The sequence below is a fragment of the Balaenoptera borealis genome (genome assembly GCF_965194805.1).
Source record: "Balaenoptera borealis genome assembly, chromosome: 9".
In the NCBI taxonomy this organism is placed as follows: Eukaryota; Metazoa; Chordata; class Mammalia; order Artiodactyla; family Balaenopteridae; genus Balaenoptera; species Balaenoptera borealis.
The window spans coordinates 44,148,555-44,175,985 of NC_138873.1; the positions used below are offsets into that span (position 1 = coordinate 44,148,555).

A 27,431-nucleotide genomic window follows, 5' to 3' on the forward strand; every position below is an offset into this window, starting at 1 on the left:
TCAGCCATAAAAAAGAAGGAAATCTTACCATTTGCAACAACCTGGATGGACCCTGAGGGCGTTACAGTCAGTGAAACAAGTCATAGATAAAGACAAATACTGTATAATCTCACTTATATGTAGAATCTAAAAAGACAAATAAATAAACAAACAAAAAAAAGAGCTCATAGATACAGAGCACAGACAGATTGGCGGTTGCCAGAGGCAGGAGGTGGGGGGTGAATTAAATGGGTGAAAGGAGCTGCCAAAAGGCACAAACTTCTAGTTTGTACAAGCTTTGGGGAAGTAATGTACAGCAATGGGGACTATAGTTAATAATACTGTATTGTATGTTTGAAAGCTTCTAAGAGAGTAAATCTGAAGAGTTCTCATTACAAGAAAAAAATTTTTAACTATGTTTCATGACATGAACTAAAATTATTATGCTCATTATGCAGTATATACAAATATTGAATCACTATGTTATATACATGAAACCAATGTAATATATCACTTGTATCTCAATTAAAAAATTGATAGTAATTATAAATTTTTGACTGCTTACCATATGCTTCTTCAATGAGAGCACAGTATGGATTAATGCCTATTCCATTCTGCTTACATTCTTGTTCTCCAAGACGTAAAATATTTTCAAGTCCATTTAAAGCCACTTGGACTATTTTAGAGTCCATAACAGTCAATAGGTCACAAAGTGGTTTAATGCAGCCTAAGGCTACCAAATACCTTCAGAGTAATTAAAAAAAGAAAAGTGGGGAAAAAACATTTTAAAAGATTTAAATAAATATTATTTATAGCAATGACATGAAAATATTCTTCAGCGAAATGCTACATAAACAATTAAGTATTCCTATACAATCTCAAACATCAAAAAAATTTAAATTTTTACTTACATAGGAACCTGAAAATTCTTACTCTCCTAGTTTCATAATTTAACATAATTAGCAATAAATGGTATTACAAATATTACAAAAAAAATACATGCAAGCAAATTGGTACTTACACCTGTTTTTGCATAGCATATGAGCACTAAGAATAATGGGCTCAAGGTTTCATGGGTTTCAAGCCCATGAAACACATGGAGTCATATGGGGGTAGGTAGAAATGAAGACGGAGAAGAGACATCTAAATCAAACTTCAGGAAATTTCCCACAAAAACAATTGTAGTTAATGTTCTAAAACATCTGCTATGTTTCAGAAGCACAGAAGGCTTCTAGGAGCAAAACAGGCCATGTTGTGAATAATTTTAATAAATAATGATCACAAAAACTATTCTACTCATTTCCTAATGCTTTTTTCCTTTTCTAGTTGTTATTAGCTCTTTAAAGTAACTGATTTGTTCACTTGGCAAAAAGTCCACATTAAGCATGTCCTGAAGTCCATATTAAACACGCTCTGAAGCCAGGCTGCATGCCTTCAAGTCCTAATTCCACTCCTTATTAGTTGTGTGATTTTTGAGTAACTTCTCTGTGCCTCAGTTTCCACATCTTAAGTGGGAATAATAATAGTACCAAACTCAGAAGGTTGCTGTGAGAATACTGCAGGCATTCAATAACAGTTAGTTTCCATCCCCCCACCCCCTGGCTTTTTTAATTGTGCACACCTTCACTGGAGCACTCACTTGCCATACACTATTACTGTGACTGATCAAATAGAATTGCTGAATGAATAACTATCTCACAGAGTTATAAAGTTAAAGTAAATAAAATACTTGAAAGTATCTGATGCACTGCTGATGCTCAATAATTGAAACGACTTAGCACAACAACTGGCACTCAGTAAATATTAGTGATATGCATGCTGAACCTTATCTGAGATCAAGACTTCTTCCCATATATATAGAGTTAATGAAATGGTGAAAACTGGCTAGAAAAATAATGATCTCAGTTTGGACACTTGATTCATACTAATGCATTTTAAGGAATAATATACGGAACAGACACAAAGACGAAAATAAATTGAAAAAAATACAACTGTTTATAGGTGGACAAACAAACTTTGGGCCCCTAAGCAGATAAAAATAACAGCAGCATTAAAGAAAAATACAAGTTAGAACAAATGAAAGACCTTGTTTTATTACTGCTTGTATTCATGACACAAATGAAATGGAAATAATACTAATTAAATCAAAGAAGAGGAATGGAAAATAAAAAGCAGAGACAGATGTTATCAACATGTAGAGATATGAATCTGAGAAAAGAAGATAACAGTAGAAATGAAGGCAATAATAGACAATGATCTCCCAATAAGTAGATTTCAAAATCCTCTACGTGATTTGTAAAATGGCACAGCAGTCTGCCTTCTTGTTTTATAAATTAAGAAATAAATCAAATATGCATTAGAAAATATCTCCTAAATAGTCACTTAAAGAAACCTAAAAAGTCCTGAGTTTCATGAAGGGATCCTCAGAACAAGAAGATTCTGTAGGAAGTCAGGCTTTTATAGAATTGCAAAGTAGAATTTTGCTATCGAGGGAAAAAGAGTGAAAGCAGGGAATTCCCTGGTGATCCAGTGATTAGGATTCTGTGCTTCCACTGCAGAGGGCATGGGTTCCATCCCTGGTTGGGGAACTAAGATCCTGAAAGCTACGAGGTACAGCCAAAAAAAAAAAAAAAAGAGTGAAAGCAGAAGACGAAAAGAGATTTAGGAATTGATAATAAAAATTATAATAATGATAATAGCTAATCTTAGTACAGACCTTAATGTTTAGGCAACATGCTAAAGCATTTTAAATGTATGAATTACATTTAATTGTCAACATACTACCACAAGGTACTATCCATTATTGAATCCATTTAAAAAATGAAGAAAACTGTGGATTAGAGAGACTAAATGACTTTGTAAAGGTCACACATCTTTTATTGAAGGAACAGGATTTGAAAGCAGGCTGACTTCAAAGCCCATATACCTATTATTTATATTGTTAGTAAAAGAAACAAATAAATAAACAATAAAAGGCTAGAATCAAAAAGCTATCCTAAAAAAAAAAAAAGAATAATTTATGGAAAAATAAAAGTGAGATACTATCCATAGGTAAAGCTAACAACCAATTAGGAATGTCTATTTCAATTTTATTTTAAATAAGTGGATATTTAAATTTATTAGCCATTTTATAAAGTTATATGCATGTGATTTTAATGGCCTAAAAAGTACTTAATGCCCATGATAGTAAATTTTTCAAATTAACACAGGCTTCTTCTTCAGATTTTTTTAACCTCTGATTTTTCATAAATAGTCTGCCAAGGAGAATGATGTTAATTATACTTTAAATGAAAAAAATAAACCACTGTGAATGAATAACTGATACAACAAATGCTGTCATTTCATATTAGAAATGCTTATGAAACTAACTTAGAAATAATGTTTTAGTTTCATCAACAAATAAAAAATATGTATACTTGAAATTTTGTCCTATTTACATTTATAGAACAGTTTAAAAAATCTGTTTCACACCTTATCTGTTCTGGAGTGCCTCCTGATGTTGCATTAGTTATCGCCCAAGCTGCTTCTTTCCTGGTGCGAAACTCTGCTTTCTGAAGAATCTCAATTAATACAGGAAAAATATTTGCATCTATAACAGCCTGAGGAGAAAAAAATAATACAGCATAATCAATGCAAATACTATTTTAAAAATATTAGGAAGTAAACAAATTTTGAAACTTGTTGGCTTTAAACTGTCAGACTTTTTGGAAACACCTTTGGAAATATTTTATTTCCAATCTTCCAACAAACTTTCACATACTTTCTTTTTAAGACTGGAGAATATATTGCAGAATATAAATTTTAAAGGTGATAAAGCACCAGCATATGATTGATCAAAATGCATTAGTAATCACTGACTCAAGGAGCTTGATGGGACACTAATAAATCATTATTTAAAAGCTTTGAGAGGAAGATCATTGCCTAACTTATATTTAAGCCTAATGAAATTCAATCCCTTTTTAAAGACTAAATGTTATGTGTCAGGCACTGTACTAGAATGCCTACTACAAGTAAATGTTATTATTTTAAAGGGGGAAAGTCCAGTTCTTTAAAACACTGTTCAAGAATCTTTTAAGAATCTTTTTTTAGTAACTCACTAAAAAAAATCACCGATAAAATGCTGACTTTCGTCCAAAATGACTCCTGAGATCTTCCTGTTTTTTCAGATTTGAAAGGTATTTACCTGAATCTGAGCTCTATTTCCAGCAGTGATGTTTGAAACAGTCCAGCAGGCTTCTTTTCTGATTGACTCCTTTGAGCTACTCAGTAAGTGTAAGAGACAGGGTAATGCAGAGCAATTCAAAATTACCTAAAACAAACAACAATAACAAAAAAAATGGAAATAGAAAGTTTTATTGGAGAAAAAATACACAAAAATATACTAATTATTTGGTACAGATGAACCGGTTTGCAGGGCAGAAATTGAGACACAGATGTAGAGAACAAACGTATGGACACCAAGGGGGGAAAGCGGCGGGGTGGTAGTGGTGGTGGGATGAACTGGGAGATTGGGATTGACATAGATACACTAATATGTATAAAATAGATAACTAATAAGAACCTGCTGTATAAAAAATAAATAAAATAAAATTCAAAACTTCAAAAAAAAATACTATTTAGAAACACAAAAATCATTCTGCATTAAAAATCATTAACTGCATTAAGAAAAAAGAAAAAAGCAATTCCTCTCAAAGTAAAACTTAAGCACTTGCTGTCTTCTACCCTCCCAATCTGCCAAAAGTTGTTCAATGTTGGTGTAGTGAAGTGCCCTGTTCTCAATCCACTCATCTGCAAATAAAAGCAGCGAATTCAGAGGTGTGTCCTTCAAGTTTACAAATACATTCAGAGTTCGACTGATACAACTATTTGAAGAGAGATTTAGTGAATTGTCAGCAACCATCCTCTAAGTTTTGCCAAATGAAAAAAAAATACAGGGAAAAATATATCTATCTATCAACATATCTCAAACAGTCTGAAAGTATCTAATTCCATAACTGTTACGAAACCTTAATGTGTATAAGTCTGTTTCATTAAAATTTTTACTGTTCCATTTTCCATTTTCCTTTTCTAAGTAAGTATAGTCTGCTTTGTCTCTTTATATTCTTTATTCCATGGCAAGATTAATTATGTTCCATTTTCACAGTACACACAATGATTTACATTAAGTTTACTTGGTGAAAAACATGAAGCAGTGCACCGAAATTCTGCTGAAAACAGTGTATGTTCAGAAGTGCATTTTATTTTAAAGAGCTATTTTAAATTAATAACTATCAATTTCTAAAGATCTACTGTTTGATAACTAAGGTAAGTATCTAAATATGACTTTAAAATATTAAAACTGAAAGAATGTAGATTAGAATAAAAAGTTTACTTTATGATGGCAAACAAAGGAGAATTTAATGTTTCAGAGTTTAAGCTTCTGTCTTCAAGAAAGACTACCCCACATCTGAAGTCAATCTGACAACACACCTTTTTTTTTTGACACCTCACCATCCTCCAAGAGAGGCAGACAAAGACACACACACACACACACACACACACACACACACACACACACACACACACACACACACACATACACAGAGTTAGTTACCAATCTGGAAATGTTTCCTTGCTATCCTTCCTTCCATTCTCATAATTGGTCTTCAATTTACTATAAAAGACCCTTCCATTTCCAACCCCACTTTTAACCTATTTATAATCAATCACCATCTCACTAGCAGTTTCTTTACCAGTCAAGTTTAACGCTTCTTAAACATAACTCACACGTCTGTCTCTGTACCTACGGTCACATAAATTTCTTCTAGTCTGCTGAAATTCTTCTCCACTTTTAAGATTTAGCTTTAGTTCCAACTCCTTTATGGAATCTACAAAGATTTCTCAGCACACTGATCTCTTTTTAAAATTTTTATACTATTTACTGACAAATCAGTTCTCAGCAAACATACTACCTCAGGTAATTTGCTTTGTTTCAATATATATTTTCTCCTCAATTGAATTGTAAACCCCTCAAGAGCCAAACTCCTATCTTGTACTTCTTTACATCGATATAGGTCTAGGATAGTGCTTTCAGATAGAGGTATCTGAGATGGATTGCTTACTATCAAAAATATGCTTACTGTCACATTGTAGATGCCTGCATAATTATGGTAATGCTAACATCTTGATTAATATGTAATCAAGTGGTATGAAACATGATAAACTTCTTAAAGTTCATTATGTTACCAGTTCATCACATTAAAGTCTGAACTCACCTGTGTTTGTATATCATCACCAGTCACAATATTACCAACTGCTCTTAATGCAGGTGATACAACTTTATAATCATTGTGCCTAAAAGTAATAAAAATATGAACTTACATACTATATTAAAATTTACAGAAAATTTGCAAAAATTGTACAGAAAATTCTTGCATACTCTCTAACCAGAGATCCCATTCAAGTTTCACTAATTATCTCAGTAATATTCCTATAACAAAGAATCTAACCCAGAATCATGTGTTGCACCCATGCCTCTCTAGTCTCTTTCAACTCAAAACAATTCCTTAGTTTTCCCTTTGACAATCACAAGCTAGTTATTTGGGTTTTTTTTGGTTCAGTGATTAAGACCAAGTTATATGCTTTTGGCTGAGATGTCACAAATGCTATATAGTCTTTTCATTACATAGTATTGGATGGCATATGGTATCTATTTTGTCCATTATAGTGGCACTGGCCTCTGGTCACTTAAGATGGTGTCTCCCAGATTTCTTCACTTTAACATTACCGTTTTTCCCTTTATAATTAATGTTTTGTGAAGAAATACTACTTTTAGACTATGTAAGATCCCATTCCTTAACCTACTTTCACCACGAGTTTTAGCATATCTTGATATTTATTGTCTGAATTATTAATAATTATTAGTATTGTTGCCCATGATGATTTTCTAATACTATCACTTCAACTATGTGTCTTTTCTATCTATCTATTGATCTATCTACTTATTTTAGTGTGGACTCATGGATTCCTATTTTATTCAATAAGTTGTGTTACTACAATTTATTTCAATGCTCAAATCATCCCAGGTTTAAGCAGTAGGAGTCCCTTCAAGTGGACTTCTGTGTCCTTTTGACATTTCTCTATTATTTGAGTACTCATTACTTTCTGGGTTCATCTTATTTTTTTCTCAGTCCCAGCCCTGGAATTAGTCATTTCTTCAAGAACCTGTTAACTCTACTTGGTGGAGAATAGTGTTTAAAAACCAAGATTTATGCATTTGGTGTGCTCATCTTGTTAGTACAGATGTGTCACTGCTCTCAGGCCCCTAAGAGGACACATAACATACATACACATATATTTACATATACATTTTTTTCTATATCTATCTCTTTATGATGAAAGCCATGAGTTCACATTGATACCTCTACTTCAGATCTAATACCACAAGATTATTCTGGCTTTTCTCCTTTTCATATGTGTACCTCCATTTTCTAAGAATAAGAAGTTGGCTTCTATTATCATAATCTCTCTCTATACGACCAGTCTTCTGACCCAGCTAAGCTGCTATCCTATCCCACAGTGTGCTGGCTCCGACCCCTGCTGCAGCCCGCTTATCTGCTCTGCTCTAGTGGGTGCCTTCCTTAACCTGGGTCCTGATCTGACCCCCCTGTTGGATCTGCCTTCCCATCCTCCTCAGATGCTGTCCTCAAGCTAGGGCTACCACCCCTTATCGAACCTCTCTTTTTCTACCATCTACCTTGTTTGGGCCTACCTAATGGTCTTCTGACAAAAGAAGAAAGGATGAAAGATAATACACTTTTTTAAAAGAAGAGGATGAGGAAACTACAATATCTTTCTAAAACAAGTTTTCTTACAAGTTTTTAACTTCTTTGTAAAGCAAATCTGTTCTTTTTAAGGAAGGTAGCAATACTAGCCCAGCAAAGAGAAACATGATCTTTAATACAAGTGAAATACTAAATGTTTTTCACTGCACGGACTTATACACAAATTAATTACTGTAATGAACAATTAACTAAATTATTGGTTCTGTGAGAGCAGGAACTGTATTTCATACATCATTAATACACTGCACAACACTAGCAGGTAATAGGCATTCCATAAATACTTGTTGAATTAAGTCCCGCCCATTCCTGAAGAGATTAAAACTAGTAAAATTCATTAACAAACTGATTAGTTCCAAATAGAGGATATAAGAACTAAGTTTAAGGGTCAAATTATCAGTATTATAGCTACTCTGCAGAGTGGACTTGGTAGCTTTTCAGTCCTTCCTGAAGATAGTGATTCTTGAGATGTTTAGAAGGCCATTACTCTACTTGCTAAACTTAAAACACAATCATACACTTATTAACCATAAATTATAGTTACATCAAAAGTTCCACCAATCTTCGACAGACTCCAGAATCAATGACAGCCTGAATTTTATCATTGGATCCATCGGAGAGATAAGAAAGGGCCCAACACACATCTGCTAATACATCTGGGTCACTGCTAAACAACAATCGTGACAGGACATTTAAGCAAGGTGAAACCTGGAAGGGAAGAAAGAGCCAGTATTTAAAATTTTTCTCTATCTAAAACAAAGTTTCTTTAGGAAAATCATTTCTACTCTGTTTAAAATGAAAATTTAATGCTACAAAAATACCAGAGAAATTAAGACATTCTATTGTTTTAAAATTATGATCATGAAAACTATATATAAATATGAAACTGATTATGACTCCTATTTATCTTATATTGAATAAGATATGTGGTAATTTAAAGTTCTTAAAAATAATTAAATATGTATTTGGGATGCCCTGTCTATGTCCAAATCATACACACACCCCCTCAATGATTTAAAAAACAATAAAGTCCTATAGAGTTCTAGTTTTAAGAAAGTAAAATAAAAACATTTCTGTTTCTGTCTTCTCAGAAACAAGGAAAAGAAGAAATAGCAATACAAATCTCATCTTTGAGGAGTCCAGTAGACATTTATACCTGACCACAACTGGTGAACTACAGAAACTGAACTTTGGGGTATCAAGCATAGAGGAGGTTGAAATTAAACACTGGATTGGAAACTACAGAGATTAAGTAAAAGTTACATACTGATTGAATTGAAAACTTCCAGCCCTCTTGCAATTCCCAGCTCCCAGATCTCCAGTGGTATCACCTAGTCAACCCAATCTACCCACCTTCCAATAGGAGGGTGGAAAATCTGTCTCTAGAGAAACAAAACGGTTTTAGAAAACATACGGAAATTTTGAGTTCCTCAAAGAAAATATGGTTTTGCTGCCCAATTATTCTACAATGAAGCCCATAAGATAACGAGCCTGTACACCCATCTTCCAATCAGCTTTTTAGTGCCTGCCTCCTGAGTATTTCCAGCGTGTCAAGGATCACCAGATATATGAGGAGAGCCTCCAACAGGAAAGAGATCAAGACAAATAAACCATAAACAAAACAAAAATGTAGAAAGAGAGGCATCAGAAAAAAGAAAACTTCAAAAATTATAAACCCACATATAAGAAAATTTGCTGAAACCATAAAAGAACAAAATTCTACATAAAGATGAGCAATCAAAGAACAAACAAAATTATTGTTGAGAATATAAAATATGATTGTGGAAATAAAATTTCAAAAAAATTTGAATGATGAATCTCTCTCACAGAAAATCACAGAAAATTTACTTAACAAAAGTCTTAAGCCCTATTAATGTGATATTACACTGTAAGTTTGGAATATGTAAGTAAACAAAAAAGACCAAGATTCCTAACTCTGAAGAGTTTACACTTTAGAGGAAGATTTTTTTAAAGTTAATATAAATAATAAACAAACACATATTATGTTAAAAGGTATTGAGAAAAAATGAGAGTAAAACGTGGGGGTCCGTCGCTGGGGGATAGTGATAGATTACATTAAGTACAGTAGTTAGGGTAGAGCTCATGGAACAGGTAACTTCTAAGCAAAGACTTAAAGATGAGGGACTTAGGCAGATATTAAGAAGTGTCGTAGGGCAGTGGCTCTCAAAGTGTGGTCCATGGACCTCCTTGAAAACTTTAGGGGGTCTTTAATGCCAAAACTATTTTCATAATTATACTAACACATAATTGGCCTTTTTCATTTTGTTGACATTTGCATGAAAAGTATAAAAGAAATGGTGGGTGTCATACAGAGTGAAGTAAGTCAGAAAGAGAAAAACAAATACCGTATGCTAACACATATATATGGAATCTAAAAAAAAAAAAAGATGGTTCTGATGAACCTAGGGGCAGGACAGGAATAAACATGCAGACGTAGAGAATGGACTTGAGGACACGGGGAACGGGGAAGGGTAAGTTGGGACGAAGTGAAAAAGTAGCACTGACATATATACACTACCAAATGTAAAATAGATAGCTAGTGGGAAGCAGCTGCATAGCACAGAGAGATCAGCTTGGTGCATTTTGACCACCTAGAGGGGTGGGATAGGGAAGGTGGGAGGGAGGCATAAGAAGGAGGGGATATGGGGATATGTGTATACATATAACTGATTCACTTTGTTATAAAGCAGAAACTAACACAACATTGTAAAGCAATTATACTCCAATAAAGACGGTAAAATAAAAAAAAAAAAGAAACGGTGGGTAAAACTATCAGCACATTTGCACAAATCAAAGCAGTGATACCAAAATGTACCACAGATCTTTGTATTCTTCATGTCCACACACTTGTAGTTAAAAGTGGGGAGGGGGGCTTCCCTGGTGGCGCAGTGGTTGAGAATCTGCCTGCCAATGCAGGGGACACAGGTTCGAGCCCTGGTCTGGGAAGATCCCACGTGCCGTGGAGCAGCTGGGCCCATGAGCCACAACTACTGAGCCTGCGCGTCTGGAGCCTGTGCTCCGCAACAAGAGAGGCCGCGATAGTGAGAGGCCCGCGCACCACAATGAAGAGTGGCCCCTGCTTGCCACAATTAGAGAAAGCCCTCGCACAGAAACGAAGACCCAACACAGCTAAAAATAAATAAATAAATTTATTAAAAAAAAAAAAGTGGGGAGGAAGAATAACCTTGAAGAAGCAGTAAAAATTACTAATTTTATTAAATCTCAACCCTTGAATACATGTCTTCTGAATATATTGTGAGATAAAATGGGAAATACACATAGAGCACTCCTGCATATCAAAAAAGTAAGATGGTGATCCCCAGGAAAAACACTCATTTGAGTTACAAGCTGAATTAGCTATTTTTTCCCATGGGAATACCATTTTTACTTAAAAGACTGTTAATCGTTATTCAGTCTTAGCTATTTGGCAGACATTTGTTTTTGGAAAATAAAGTGAGCCTTTCCATTGTATATCTTTTGATTTTATGTATGTGCAAATATTGTCTAGTCAATAAAAAAAATAATTACTAAAAAAAGAGTAAAGTCCCTTTAATCTCTAAAAATCTATAATAAGGAGACTTAAAAGTTTATGTAGACAGATTCCTTAATTTGTGTATTTTACAAATACCTTACTAAAGTTTGGAGGAGGATTTTTGCCTCTACATAAATTTGAGAGGGCCCATACTGCATTTCTGGTTGTTGTAAGTCTGTTTGAATTTGTTAATAACCTGCCAAGAAAAAGAAAAAAGGAATTGTCACTTCACATTCATTTTTCCTCTTTAGCTATTTTCTACTATCATAAAATAAAAATTCTTAATATATTTTATAAGGAATTCAAACTGACCTGGTAAAATAGGAAAAGGGATTTTTAAAAATTCATTATATTTCCAGAAACAAAAATAAACATATAACAGCTCTATTTTGCAAATTTAAAAAATATGACCTGAATGGATTCTTATAAGACATAAAACATGTTCAAAATAAAGAGTGCCATGGTAAACTGACTTATTAATTTCTATATATTTTAAAAAGAGTATATTATTAGATTACTTTTTTTAACCATGAAAATAATACACTATACAAATTCATGAAGGAAGAACTATAGAGTCAAACTGAATGAAGATCAGCTGTTGAGAAGAGAGTTTTTTTCTTTTCTTTTGTTTTGTTTTAAACAGATTGCCTATCTTAGTATTTTCATCTGCAATCTGCTATCAACCTGCTAGAGGTACAGAGAACCTAGCTTTAAAAAAATTCTTGTTCTGGAGTGACTTCAGCAAAAATGGTAGAGAAGGGAACTCTGGGGGCCTAGCCTTCCCCAAAACACCAAAAAAGTTTTGCAAACTCTGTCAGAATCAACTTTATCAGAACTCTCCGAGAAAGTAAAAGTTCACAATAAGCAAGTAAACTTTTAATCAGGAAGGGGCTGAAATGTGGTAGGAGAGCTTTCTGGCAATATAACTTGCCTTTGCCCAATCCCCTCCCCAGCCTGGAAGCAGCCTTGAAGACAAAAGCTGGAGTTCCCACTGTGAGTTCTGGTTCCAAAAGGGGCTATGGAGACTTTGTTTCCAAGGAATTGTGTTTCTCTGTTTTGACCTGTCTGGGTACTCCCTGAAGGACCAATGAAGGGCTTGCCTTTATTTTGCCTAACTGGGAAGTCGCTCATTAAGATCAATATCTGATTTGTCATCAGAAACCATGGAGGACAGAAGGCAATAATATATTTAAAGGGCTGAAAGAAAACTGTCAAAGAAGAATTCTATATCCAGCAAAATTACACTTCAAAAATAAAGGAACAACAAAAGCTGAGGAAATTCCATCACTAGTAAATCCACTTTGTAAGAATAACTATAATAACTAAAATGTCCTGAAATAAAAGGACAATAAATAATGACTCAAGACCATATGAAGAAATATCACCACTAAAAATAACTACACAGGTAAATGTAAAAGGCAGTATTATTTTATTTTTGGTTTATAATTTCTCTTTTTTCTATGATTTAAAAGATACATACATAGAGCAATAATTACAAAACTATGTTAACAGGCACACAATGTATAATAATGTAATTTATGACAACAGTAACTTATTGTAGGACAGAGATGTAAAGGAACAGAGTTTTTGTATAATATTGAGACTAAATTGGTATAAATTCAAAGTTGTTGTAAGTTTAAGATGTTAGTTGTACTCCTTAACCATTAAGAATATAACTAAAAAATATACTAAGAAGGAAATGGGAAGGAAATCAATACAGTATATTACCAAAAAAAAAAAAAAATCAATTAAACACAAAAGAAGGCAATAAGGAAGGAACTGAGGAACAAAAAAAGATTTAAGCCATAAGACACATAGAAAACAACAAAATGGTAGAAGTACTTCCCCATTAGTATTTACACTGAATGTAAATGGACTAAACTCTTGACTTAGAATTAAAAGGCAATGACTGGCAGCACGCATTAAAAAAACAAATAAACAAAAACAATTCATGAACCATCTGTAACACACTCACAAGACACTCATTTTAGATACAAAGATACAAACAGGTTGAAAGTGAAAGGCTGGAAGAAACATTCCATGCAAATAGTAATCCAAAGAGAGCCAGGGGAGCTATACTAGCATGAGAAAAATGGATTTAAGTCAAAAATTATTTAAGAGATAAAGAAGAACATTATATATTGATAAGAATGACAATCCATCATGAAGTTATAACACATAGCAACAGAGCAAGTATACAAAGCAAAAATTGACAGAATTTGAAGGGAGAAATACACAGCTATACAATCATAGTTAAAAACCTCAATAGAGTTTTCAATAATAGCTAGAACACTTAGACAGAAGATCAATAAGAAAATACTGGACTTCACCAACATTATAAACCAACTAATTATAATAGACATCTATATAACACTCTACTCATTAACAGCAGAATATATATTCTTCTCAAGTGCACATGGAACACTCTCCAGGATACACTCTATGTTAGATCACAAAGCAAATCTGATATATTTTCAAAGATTGAAATCATATAGAGTACAATGGAATGAAACAAAAAATCACTAAAAGAAGGAAAATTGGAAAATTCACAAATATGCGGAAATTAAGTAACATACTCTTACACAACCAATGGGTCAAAAAGTCACAAGGAAATTAGGAAATACTTCGAAATAAATGAAAATGAAAACGCAACATGCTAAAACCTACAGAATGCAGTGAAAGCTCAGAGGGAAAATTATAGCTGAAAACACCTACATTAAAAAAGAAGATCTCAAAAAAATATAACATAAACCTTCATCTTAATTAAGAAACTAAAAAAATTAGAGCAAACAAAACCCCAAGCTAGCAGAAGGAAGGCAATAATAAAGAGCAGAAATAAATGAAATAGAGAAGAGAAAAACACTAGAGAAAATGAACTAAATCAAAAGTTGATTCTTTGAAAGAAAAATCAACAAAATAAACAAACCTTTACCTAGACTGACAAAGAAAAAAAAGACTTAAATTAGGAATGAAAATGGGGACATTACTATTTATCTTTCAGAAATACAAATAATTATAAAAGAATACTATGAACAATTATAAGCCAACAAATTGGATAACCCAGAAGAAATGAACAATTTCTCAGAAACACATAAACTACCAAACTGACTCAAGAAGAAACAGAAAATCTAAATAGATATATAACAATAAAAGATACTGAACCAGTAATCAAAAACTTTCCAATAAAGAAAAGTCCAGCTTCACTGGTAAATTCTACTAAACATTAAAGAAGAATTAAATCCTTCTCAAACTCTTCCAGGAAATAGAAGAGAACATTCCTACCTTGTTTTATGAGGCCAGCATTACCCTGATATCAAAGCCAAAGACATCACAAGTATGTATGTATATTCCTAGTAGATACGAAAAATCTTTAACACAATTCTAGGAATCTGAATCCAGCAACATATTAGAAGGATTATACACTATGAACTAATGGGATTTATCCCAGGAATGCAGATGATTCAATGAACAATAGCAAACAATATAATACACCACAGTAATAGCATGAAGGAAAAAAACATGTGATCATGTCAATTGACACAGAAAAAGCGTTTAACAGATCCCAACACCTTTTCATGATAAAAACATTCAACAACCTAGGAATATAAGGAAACCACCTCAATATGATAAAGGATATTTATGAAAAACCCACAGCTAACATCATTCTCAATGGTGAAAGAGCAATAAAAAACAAGACAAGGATACCTGCTTTTGCCACTTTTATGCAATGCTGTACTGGAAGCTCTAGCCAGAGCAATCAGGTGATAAAAAGAAATAAAAGGCATCCAAATTGGAAAGGAAGAACTATCACTATTCACAGGTGACATGACCTTATATATTCAAATCCAAAAAATTCCACACAAAAAACTAATAGTGCTAATAAATGAATTCAACAATGGTGCAGGATACAAGATCAACACACAAAAATCAACTGTATTTCTACACATTGGGTACTGAACAAGTCAAAAAACAAGTCAAAAAATCCAAGAAATAACTGCATCTAAAATTGCATCAAAGAGAATAAAATACTTAAAGATGAAATTTAACCAAGACCTGTACAGTAAAAACTATGAAATATCGTTGAAGAAGTTAATGAATACTTAATTATATTAAAAGATATCGCATGTTCACAGATGGAAGACTTGATTTTGTTATGACAGAAATACTCCACAAAGTGATAAGTGATACACAGTTTCAATGCAATCACTATCAAAATGCCAAAGGTATTTTTTAGAAATGGAAAAGTGAGGCATCAAATTCGCATGGAATTACAAGGAACCTTGAATAGCTAAAACAACATGGAAAAAAAAATTGAAGGTAAACTGAAGGACTCACACCTCCTGATTTCAAAACTTACCATGAAAGCTACAGTAATCAAAACAGTTACTGGCATAAAGACAGACGTACAGATCAATGGAACAGAATGTAAGAATCCAGAAATAAACTCACACATGGATGGTCAACTCATATTCACCAAGGGTGTCAAGACCATTCAATGAGGAAAGAACAGTCTCTTCAACCAATCATGCTGGAACAAGTGGATGTCCACATATACCTCATGTCATATAAAAAAAATAGCTCAAAATGGATCAAAAATGCAAATATAAGAGATAAAACTATAAAACTCTTAGAAGAAAACAAAAGGGTTTCATGACCCTAGATTTGGCAATGGTTTCTTACACATGACACCGAAAACATAAGCAACAAAGGAAAAAAATAGATAAATTGGACTTCATCAAAATTAAAAACTTTGTGAATCAAGGAAATTATCAAGAGTGAAAAGACAACCCAGAGAATGCAAAAAATATTTAAAAATCATATATCTGACAAGAATCTATCCAGAATATATGAAGAATTCTTATAACTCAACAACAAAAAGACAAATAACTGAATTTAAAAATATGCAAAGGACTTAGATATTTCTCCAAAGAAGATACACAAATAGCCAACAAACGTATGAAAAGATGTTCAGTGTCATTAGGAAATGCAAATCAAAGCAAAATGAGATACCACCTCACATCCACTAGGATGGCTTAAATCAGAATAACAGACAAATGTTGGTGACAAAGTGGAGAAACTGGAACCCTCACACACTGCTGGTGGAAATGTAGAATGGTGCAGCTACTGTGGAAAAAGTTTGGTGGTTCCTAAAAAGTTAAAGATACCGTTACTACATTACCCGGCAATTCCACCTGTAGGTAATACCTAAAAAGAATTGAAAACTGGTGTTCAAACAAAAACTTGCACACGAATGTTCATAGGAGTACTATTTACAGTAGTCAAAAGGTGGGAATAATCCAAATGACCATCAACTGACGAATGTACCACAAAATGTGGTACATCCATACAATGGAATATTATTTAGCTATAAGAAGAACAAAGTATTGATACATGCTACCATATGAATGAACCCTGAAAACCATATGGTAAGTGAGAGAAGCCAGACACAAAAGGTCACACACTATAATGATTTCATTTATATGAAATATCCAGAATAGGTAAATACATAAAGACAGAAAGCAGATTAGTGGTTTCCAAGGACTGAGGCACTGGAAAAAGGGGATATGACTGCTTAATGGGTACTGGGGTTTCTGTCTGGGGTGATAAAAAGTTCTAGAACTAGACAGTGGTTATGATTGCAAAACACTATGAATGTACTTAATGGCAGTAAATTGTACACTTTAAAATGGCAAATTTTATATTGTGTATATTTTATCACACACACAAAAAATATGTTCTAAAGGTTTTCCTATAAAGAGTCTTTGAAGCCTCCTAAAACCATAACTCATTTAGAAATAAATTAGTTACACTGATTTTCTATATCAGGGGTTGACAAACTTTTTCAGTAAATACTTCTGGCTTCACAGGCCTTTCTCTGTTGCAACTACGAACTCTGCTGATGTAGCATGAAAGCAACCATAGATATTAAGTAAGCAAACTGATGTGACTGTGTTCCAATAAAATTTAATTTTCAAAAACAGGGGACAGGCCAAATTTGGCGTGAAGACTGTAGTTGGCCAAGCTGTGATGTATACTATTTTTCTTCACTTGTATTAATGGGATTATTATGAGAAACTGCAAATCTTTTCTTGTCCAGATATGATGTATTATAAATTAAAGTTGAATTAAGTTAAAACAACAAAGCTATATCAGTATAGAAAGTCCATAGTAGTAAAAGGGTTAAATTTACTGAGAATCAAATGAATTAGAATAAAACAAACTGAAACTACCCAAGGCAGAATTGATAAAACCATATTATATTAATAGAAATTTTATGTATACTTAAGCATTAGCTAAATGTGAATTTCAGTGTGAACTACAGATTATCCATAATCTTTTTTAAGTTAATACCATTTTTCCTTTTGACCAACTACAGTGAGAACATCTGGCAGCTAACTTGACATAACTTCCTTTTTACAACCTTTCCCAATTTTTTAATGAACCTTTGAAACTTTCTTAACCTACTCTTTTTCTGAAATTTATTATGTTTATAACCAGGACTACATAGCTGGGTACTATTTGTTTGTCATTAGTTTTATTTTTTAGTTTGGTTTCTTTAGTCATAAATAAAAGCTCCTTAGAACATTTAAAGGGATTAGAACTAATAAATATTTACTTACTATTTCATAAACCATTACCAACTTAACAAATTAAGATATTAACAAATAATAAAATGACCTAGAGACAGAGAGCAAAAGTGAAAAGAGAAACAAAGTGCTCACAGTTAATCTACAAACCATATAATCAGGCCAAAAAAGTCTCAAATTGAAAATTTAAGAGATGCTTTTAATAGTATGAACTTCAAAGTAACTCTGATATTGAACCCTGAATCAGTATTTTCCTTCATGGCTCAACTAAATTCTCAAATACCATAAAGCTTAACTCTGGATAAGCCCAAAGTAAATGAAATCACAAGTGATTCAGTGGCCTCCACATAGTAGGTACTCAATGTTAGTTGAGTGAAATGATGCTGAGAAATCCATTTTGTCCATGGAAAGTTAAGCTCCCTAAAATAATAAAATATCTTTTGCAAAATCGTATCTAAAAATTTATTCTTCCTATCCAATTTCTCAGCTTGGAAAGGATGGAGAATGGCCTAGAAATGATAAGAGTAAAATTTTCCCTTTCAATCATCTCCTCAATTAGTTTTTCCTTTTTCACTACTTACCACTGGCATTTAGCCTAAATAAAAATCCTCTTAGTAAATGATAACCAACATAGATAAAGAAACCTATCTTTCAAATAATTTTATGTCATTTCTGTAAAGAACCTTACATTATAGGGTAATTTCTTTTTTAAAAAAAGTATAAGGTATTTGAAAAAGAAACTACTAGCTAAGTTATTTTAAGTAAAATTCTAATTCTGAAAGAAAACTCTCTTTGTTCTCTGAACATTTCAAAATCAAATATGAAAACCTGACATCCTCAATACATCATCTGTTCATGTATTAAATATTCCCTGCTTTAGCAACTTTTAAATTTTTATTGTATTAAAAACTACTACTTATCCTTGTTTTGTAGAATAATTATTTTAGCACAGTAAGCATCAAGTAAGCAAGGACCACTGTGAAGTGTGGCTTAAGAGAACATAAAAGACCGATATGATACAATTTGAAAATTTTTGTTGTTGTTAGTTTTACATACTTTCAAGCTATTTCAGGCTTAGATAAACATAAGCGAAATTTAAAAGTATCACTAAAGAACTTAATTGTGTATGTAGAAATATAGTGTAGAAAACAGTTTGCTTTTCCCAAAGTAGTATTTAATCATGATAAACTTAAAGTACTTACTCTAAAAGAGGTGGAAGTATTTCACAATTCAAAACAAAATCTCTGCATTCTGCATTGTCACCAGCAATATTACCAAGTGCCCAAACAGCCTTAGAAAAATAAGAAAAAAAGATTCTTTTACGACAATATCTTAAATAAGATGCTCTCTCTTAAGAATGAGATTTTAGTGTAGAAGGAAAAAAGTGATAGTTTTCAAGATGTTAAAACAAAACATGCTAGTAGGAAACAAGAAGGGAAAACTTTATATGTACCTTTAATAATATTTTTAGTCAAATTGAAGCATAGGGCATTTAAAAATTTTTTCTTACATGCTAGTTAAATGTTTATTCTGTTCAACAAAGAGATAGTTTGTCTACTCTGAATCTACATGGAGAGACAAAATAGAGTTGACCCTTGAACAATGAGGGGGTGAGGGGCACCAAGCCCTGCACAGTCGAAAATCCATGTATAACTTTACAGTTGGCCCTCCTTATCCAAGGTTCTGCATTTGCAGATTCAACCAACCTCAGGCTGCGTAGTACTGTAGTATATATTTATTACAAAAAATCCATGTGTAAGTGAACTGTGCAGTTCAAACCTGTTGTTGTTCAAGGGTCAACTGTATATCTATATTTAGTGAATCTTCCAATTACCTATGCTAGAGGTTTGCTCCTATGCCAAGGAATCCACTCACTGGGAAGGGACTGACTTGTAAAAGAAAAAAGGAAGGACAGACAAAGCATAGAAAAGGAAGGTAAAGCTAATGTGAGAACTGGCTTGAATTGATGCTTGAAAATAAGTTTAGAGTTAGTCCAGGTTAAATAAATGGTAGTAAAAGATTATTCAAATATTAAATTTCAATTACATGAGAAATTACACAAATGCACATGATCATTATATTCTCATTTCAAGCTTTTCATATAAGTACGAAAGTAGACATTAAGTTACTTTTTCAATTGGTAAAATTTTATTTTAACATCTAAAATATGTGTTAATATTTTTAACATCTACTCTAGACCTACGTTTATTGTCTATTTTTTTAAGAAAATTTTTTTAAAGTGATGACATTTTGCAACCTGTGAAGTATTTTGTTGGTGGGGATATAAATTTGTTAACATTTTTGGAAGTCTACTTTGAAATATGTAATAAGAACTTTAAAATTTTTTCTTTGACTGAGTAAAGTCATTTTTCCCCAATGAAATAATCAAGAGGTACATATATATGTCAAGACATATTAATATCAAGACCGATATATAATGATGTTCATCACAATATTATTAACACTAATAAGCTAGAAATAACTCAAATGTACAACTATTGAGGAACAGATAAATTATGGTACCTACCTGAATGGATAATGAGTAATCAGTAAAATTTTATTGGAAGAATAATTAATGCCATATGAAAAGGCTCTCAATACTAGTGTTAAGTGGGAAAAAAATATACACATAAAAATATAAATATAAACAAACAGATGGAATGGTAGAGAGATCTACAGATCAATTTGCATGAAAATGATTCAAAACGAAAATATAAAAACATTTGACTTTCTCTGGATGGAACAAATTATATGTGATTAAATTTTCCCTGTTACAACTATGAGAAAGTTTAATCTAAAATGGTTCATTCAAAATAATGTGATATATTAAAAAGAAACAATGAAGTAATCTACATACATGCAAAGAACAAGGAATCAGACTGGCCCAGGTTTAAAACCTGGTTCAGCCATTCACTGTGACTTTGGGTAAATTACTAACTTTTCTGGGTCTCAGTATGCTCTTTTATAAATGGGAATAGTAATTCCCAATAGCTGAGATCCCATGTTTACAAAACCCAGGATTATGCCTAAGACAGTTCATTCTTCCTTCCTTCTAATTTGACAGTAAGTAGAAATTATTGTATTCTAATAAATGTAATGCACAGGCAACTTGGTAAAACTGAATTTCAAACCATAATCGCAAATGGTACTTTCAAGAGAAAGTTAAAATCTAGTAGATATAATAGGTCAAATTAGAAACTTACCTGTTCTTGAACATCTTCATGCTCTGAATTAAGAAGTTTGATAAAAATTGGAACAGCCCCAGTTTCAATCACTACTTTGGTATGTAGAAAAGTTCCAGATGCTATATTAGTTAATGCCCATGCAGCTTCAAACTAAGGAAAAATAAAAGTAGAATAAATGAAATCACCCAAAAAATGTCAGAAATGGGAAGAAAGGAAGAAGAGAGGGAGTAAAGACAGCTGAACAAGTCGGAGGGAAAGACTGACTTACGATTAATAAGATTTAATGTGAAATCAAATTTTATAGGTAAAAATGCTTTATTTTAAAAAAAGGACTCTTCAATCTGGAAAAATAAGAACTGAGAAGAATATAATAAAACTTTACAAAATCATGAGCAATAAATGAACACATTTGAATTTATAATTCATAAAACTCCTAATGTTTACAATTAGGGAGCCAGGTATTCTAAAGCAAGCAGTGTAAAAATAAATGAGACACTACTTAATAGAGTAATAAATAGTATATCTATGGAACTTAGAATCATAAAAGGTATTTTTGTTTCCCTAGGCATCATCTAGTCCTAACCTCCTCACTTAAGAAATAAGAAAATTGTAAGTCCAGACATTTAGGTGATTTGTTCAAGGTCAAAGAGTTCATTATTAGCAGATATCTTTTAAAACATGTGCAGGCCAAACAAAATTTGTTTGTGGGTCAATCTGGCATGTAGGCCCCCAGTTTGAGGCCTCTCTATTAGATCAATGTTTCGAACTAGCATATTTCATGTGAACTTGGATAATATGGCAAAGCATATAGCTGCCCCAAGAGCACACTGCTGAATTTCATTAGGTTTCAAGTATAATGATTAATAAACACTCAAATCCCCAATATTCTTCTTGAATACTGCATGCTCTCTGCACATGTTATTCTCACAACCTGAAATTAATTTTCCTTTTTTCAGCCTGTTAAACTCTCATTCACCCTCAAGGCTAGCCATGCGACGCTACTAAACCAAAAAAACCCAGATAAGTTGCCATGTTCTCTATGCTCCCAAAGCACTCTGTATATTGTTTTGTTAGCACTAACTGTACTATGGTATCACAGATCTGTTTATGTGTTTGTCTTCCCCAACAGAGTGAAGAATTTCTGCAGAGAGGGACAATATCTTACTCAATTTTTTAACTACAATGCCTTATACAATGTATTGCTTAAACTAACACTCAATTTTATTCATTCATATTCACTCATTTCTTCTTTCAATCACTTAGAATTAAAGAGCCAAACAATAAACTAGTTATCAGGAGGCTTAGGTTTTAGTCTGGACCCAGAGCTTATGAATAAGGCAAATGGACTAGATCATGATCTCCAGTCCTTTCAGCACTATCACCTAAAGACTCTGAACACTAACTGACAATAAGACTATACTGTGAATAAAAGGGTCTTTTCCTCAGACACCCTTGTTGTAAACATTCTCAACAGTTTTTCAGCGTAAAGCTCATGATGGTTAATAGTCACAGGTTCAACGCATTCCTTTGCTTATATCTAGATGTGAGGACCTTTCCCAAATTACTCAGATAAGTGGAACACAATCCTAAGTTGTAATTTCAACAACTATTACTCAAATACTAGTAAAAGTCCTCCATGACCAACAAGAGCATTGAGAAATTAGGTGTAGGTCTTGTGCAATTCCTGATAGATATAATTCCACCCTGTACACTTACTTAAGAATATTTATAGCAATGAAAGTCAGGAAGAACAATCTTAAACAGTAAAATACTTGTAAACTTCAGTAATTTACTATTAGTAGCCAATTATTTGGAAGACATCTTAAAATTTTCACTATAGTATAACTGAGAAGCAATGCTCTTTAAGACAAACCTAACTTTGGTCACATTTTAAGTAGATTATACTGATTCGTTCTTTTTTCAAAAAAAGAACTAATCAGTCAGATAAAAATGTTTTAAGAGGTACAAGAGTTTATACTAAAAAGTTACAACTTTAGTTAGCTAAGAGCCAAAATAAATTTAACCATTAAATTAACATTTTGGTTTATGGTTTTCTAAAACAAAAGTTATTAAAGGTTGACAACTACAAAATTTTTCTTAATATTAGGAATGATTTTATATATTTTTCCCAAAATTGTTTAATTAAATAACAGTTCCTAGAAAAAATTAGCATTGCAACCTTGACCAAGGCAAGACAGGTAGCACCACCTTTAATTGCCAAGTATTTACTGAATGCTTACAATATACTCAGTACTGTAGAAGCTGATTTCACTAGACACATTAATCCTATGTCATTTCTGGAAAAAGATTAAGAAAGTAAACTACAGAACTCACTTGTAATGTACAATTTTCATTTCTTTCAAGAAATTTCACAAATCTCTGCACAACTCCTGGTTTCTGTATAACTTGATCAATTGGTGGATTAGGTTCTGAAAATTAAAAAAGAATTAAGTTATTACATAGACACAAAAACACAATGATCTGGACCCTATGCCAATAAAATAACTCTTTCCTAGGTTTCAATGATCCAGTTTAAAACCCTTAGCTGGATGTAGCTGAAGAAAATAAACATTCTCATAATTGCAATGTTTACTGCAAAAAAAACCAAAAAGCAAATTCTTTTTCATTACCATAATGATAAGAAAATTTTAAAATATTTCCTATACAAATATTTATTTATTTATTTTTTCTCTCTCTCACACACACACACACACACACACACACACACACACACACACACACTGTACTTTATTTTTACAAGAGATAAACTGACACCAAGCATTGTAAATGGATGACCACAACAAAAGCAACAATGATTGCAATTACAAAACACGAAACACACTCATACTATGTCATAATATTGACATTCAGTCCAGTAATCCTCCACTTATACAAATATTTATAATTCATAAATTGAAGGCTATTTAGGAGGTCACCTTCACAATATGGGAATATTTCAGTCCAATACTCAAAATACCAATCGAAGGATAATGTGTCTTCTAATTCTTCATAACCATACTCCCATTTCCAGGGATGTCTCTTCCACTATCAACCATGAATTGCCTAATGTCTTTCAGCTAGATAGGTTCTATTTTGTCAGGGTATTATTTATTATTTACAAAAATGCTATTGAACTACCTAGAATTCTTGATAAATTCTCATGAAATGCTGAGGACTTTTGAGAACCATAAAATCTCTAAGAAATTTTAAAACAAAGATATGTAAATTGAAAACAAAGATATTTCTGGGACTTCCCTGGTGGTCCAGAGGTTAAGACTCTGCGCTTCCAATGCAGGGGGCGCGGGTTCAATCCCTGGTCGGGGAACTAAGATCCCACATGCCACGGGGCACAGCCAAAACAAAACAAAGATATTTCAGCTCCCAAAAATATAAGTACCAAGAATTCTTTCTCTTCCCTTGGCTTCAGCAATAAGTACACTCTTGTAGTTCTCCAGGAACTTCTTCGCTGTTGTTCCTTTGGGTTAGTTTTCTCTGTTATTTATTCTCCTCCTAGAAAATCTATTTCTATTTTATTTCTATTTTGCTAATTCAGTTATCACTTATCATTCACAAATCTAACCCCAGTAAATTCTTCTTTCCTAGATTCTGTACCACATTTTTAAGTGCTTATGGTTACAATTTTTCCCCCACAGCTTCTTTAAAATGTAGCATAAACAAAACCAAACTCATAATATCACTATGCTTATTCCTTCCCCTTGCCCTGTACCCACCACCCAAATTTGTCTAAGCTATCTGTTCACCTGGTTACACAAGAGAAATCTCATTTCCACTTTTGACTCTTCCTTTTCTTAATTCCTGTTTGAGTATGTTACTGATCATAAATAATGTTTAATCAGTAGAATTAATAAATGAATGATAACCATAAAAGGTCTACAAATCCTGCTTGCTTGATATAGAAAAACCTTATTATTAAGTTTTAAGTCAGTTTAAATCTTAGAAATCATGTTCTCAACTGTTAAGAAAGATTTATTTAGGAATGGACTTCTTGGTAATTCCCTGGCGGTCCAGTGGTTAGGACTCCACGCTTCCGCTGCAGTGCGCACGGGTTCCATTCCCGGTCGGGGAACTAAGATCCCACAAGCTGCATGGTGTGGCAAAAAAAAAAGGAATGGACCTTTTTCTTCCTTTTCTTCTTTTTTCTACAAATCTGCTATCTTTCTAACTTGCTCAAAAATTGGAAGATTTCTGAAAAATTAGTAAAGTTAAAACTATAAAGTTTTGTTTGGGTGTTCTAAATGAAAAGTGTGGATTCTTCAAAATGTAAATTCCAGACCATAGCTTAAACTGTTCTTATAGTTATAATTATTAAAGCCTTTATTCCCATCTTTAAAAAAATCAAAACAAAGTTATTAGGTTGTGGTTACCATCTTTACCTTCCAGTTTTTTCTCTTTTCCCAAAAGAAAATTCTAAATCTACTTTCCCCTTATTTTTGTAAAGGACAAAATTTTGTCTTGCTCTTTTTGAGCAGAGAAGAAAGGGGAGGCTGAGAAAAGGAAGTAAACATAGAAAATTGGTTTTCTAGTTAGAGGGTGGGGAGAAGTGGGTATTGAGACTACCTGAATATGTAGATAAAGAAATATAGACATAGATATATATATAGATTTAAGAACCCAAATATGATCTCTTCCTGGGGAATTACTTTACAGTTATTTTCATCTAAAAGAAAGCAATTAAAGTGTGCTTGGATCATCAAGTAACCTAACAAGTATCATGAACTTTTAACTTTTACATTGATATTATACTGACAGAATAATAGCCTACCTTATCTTATAAAGGTGATGAACTATTACAGAGAAGACTTAGTCAATATGGCAATGTAAACATAAGTAAAATAGAGGAATATCTGCTTCAGCACTGAAGACTAATCAAGAGTCATCCACAACAAAAAAGCCTTGGAGAAACAAAACTGGGATTGAAGAAAAGAACAATTTGTGATTTACATCTATAAGAGTGGCCATGATAAGGAAGTAAATAACAGATTCTAGCAAAAGGTCACTATCATGACTTAAATCAGAGGAGTTCTATTTCTATTTCTAGCTCCAGTTCTAGTTCTAGCTCCTTCCCCATATTTTCTACATTGATGGATCAAGGAAAATTATAGTAAATCTAATATTCTTCTAGACTTAAATATTTGGCAGGAACTCACATCAATCAGCAAAAGAAAGTATCTATAATTCCTGACATATGCCCAACCTGGGCAAGCATAATCCCCCTATAAGAAACAGAAAAATCATTGAATCTATGAAAAAGATACTATATTTTAAAAGACACAGAACACCCTGAGGAATTAGGAATGAAGATAAAATCTTATGACTAAAGAATTCAATAATGGGGAAGTTGTGGTATAAAAACTGGTGGCAAACTCTAATATTCTTAAATACAATTAAATTTAAATTAATTCTGTTAATTGGTTATAACATAATACATATGCCAAAAAGAAATCTTAAAAGAGAATATGGTAATGTAGAAATTATTGATGTGTTATTATTAATACATTTAACTTATTTTTTTAAATTAATGTTTTAATTTAAAAATATTAATCTGACTAAAAAAAATCCAAATTAAAAAAACAAAAACTGTGGAATATGGTGAGGAAGAGGAAGCTACTCTTGATTTTATAGGGTCTCCTAACATTGCTAAGCTACTTTTGCTTGGAAGATAAGGGATGGAAAAGGAAAATTAAAGGTACTTATGAAAAAGAACTACAATAAGAAAGCAAAGGTAATAGCCTGTAATCTGTGCTGAACTGACCACAAGATTTCTTTTATTCCTCATACGTTACTAAATTTTGTCTTTCAGGAAGATACGGCAGCTAGCCAAGGGCAATTTCAAAATCTTATCAGTTCATGTATACAGCTCAATATAATTAGAATTACTAATCTTATAAATTCCATGTATGGAAGATGAGATAGACTAAGGGTTAAATTTTTATTTAATAAGGAATTTTTATAAACTCAATATAAAATTGGACAAATAACATAAATAGGCAAATTATAAATTATAAAGGTCAATAATAAAACATATTCAACTTAGGTGCTCAAAAACTGCCACACTATAAGCACTATTATATAACCATCTTTTTCTTTTTTAAAGATAGTTGTGTTGGTAAGAATATAGTGAAATGAATATCTGCACAAACTAAAGATGGGAGTGTAAATTAATACACTGTTTATTCCCTTTGACCCATGATTTCACTTTTATAAATTCATACTAAGGAAGCTTTAGGTTATACAAGGATTTATGTAGCTTTGCTTATGATAATCAAAAATTGGTGGGGCTTCCCTG

The 27,431-nt window shown here is 32.6% G+C and overlaps 1 protein-coding gene across 3 annotated transcripts in view; it reads right to left on the reverse strand.

Annotated features, from left to right (window-relative positions):
* The window catches only part of KPNA5 (karyopherin subunit alpha 5), a 55,764-nt gene that overhangs the window by 18,714 nt on the left and 9,619 nt on the right, over positions 1 to 27,431 (reverse strand). For 2 of the 3 annotated variants that reach the window (XM_082406193.1, XM_082406194.1), the window contains exons 5-13: positions 23,459 to 23,553; positions 21,143 to 21,274; positions 19,142 to 19,230; positions 11,449 to 11,548; positions 8,344 to 8,507; positions 6,234 to 6,312; positions 4,163 to 4,288; positions 3,451 to 3,578; positions 545 to 723 (exon numbers count right to left, since the gene is read on the reverse strand). In XM_082406193.1, the coding sequence (XP_082262319.1) occupies positions 545 to 723; positions 3,451 to 3,578; positions 4,163 to 4,288; positions 6,234 to 6,312; positions 8,344 to 8,507; positions 11,449 to 11,548; positions 19,142 to 19,230; positions 21,143 to 21,274; positions 23,459 to 23,553 (1,092 nt within the window). The remainder of the gene's footprint in view (positions 1 to 544; positions 724 to 3,450; positions 3,579 to 4,162; positions 4,289 to 6,233; positions 6,313 to 8,343; positions 8,508 to 11,448; positions 11,549 to 19,141; positions 19,231 to 21,142; positions 21,275 to 23,458; positions 23,554 to 27,431) is intronic. The other variant, XM_082406195.1, reaches the window with a different exon arrangement.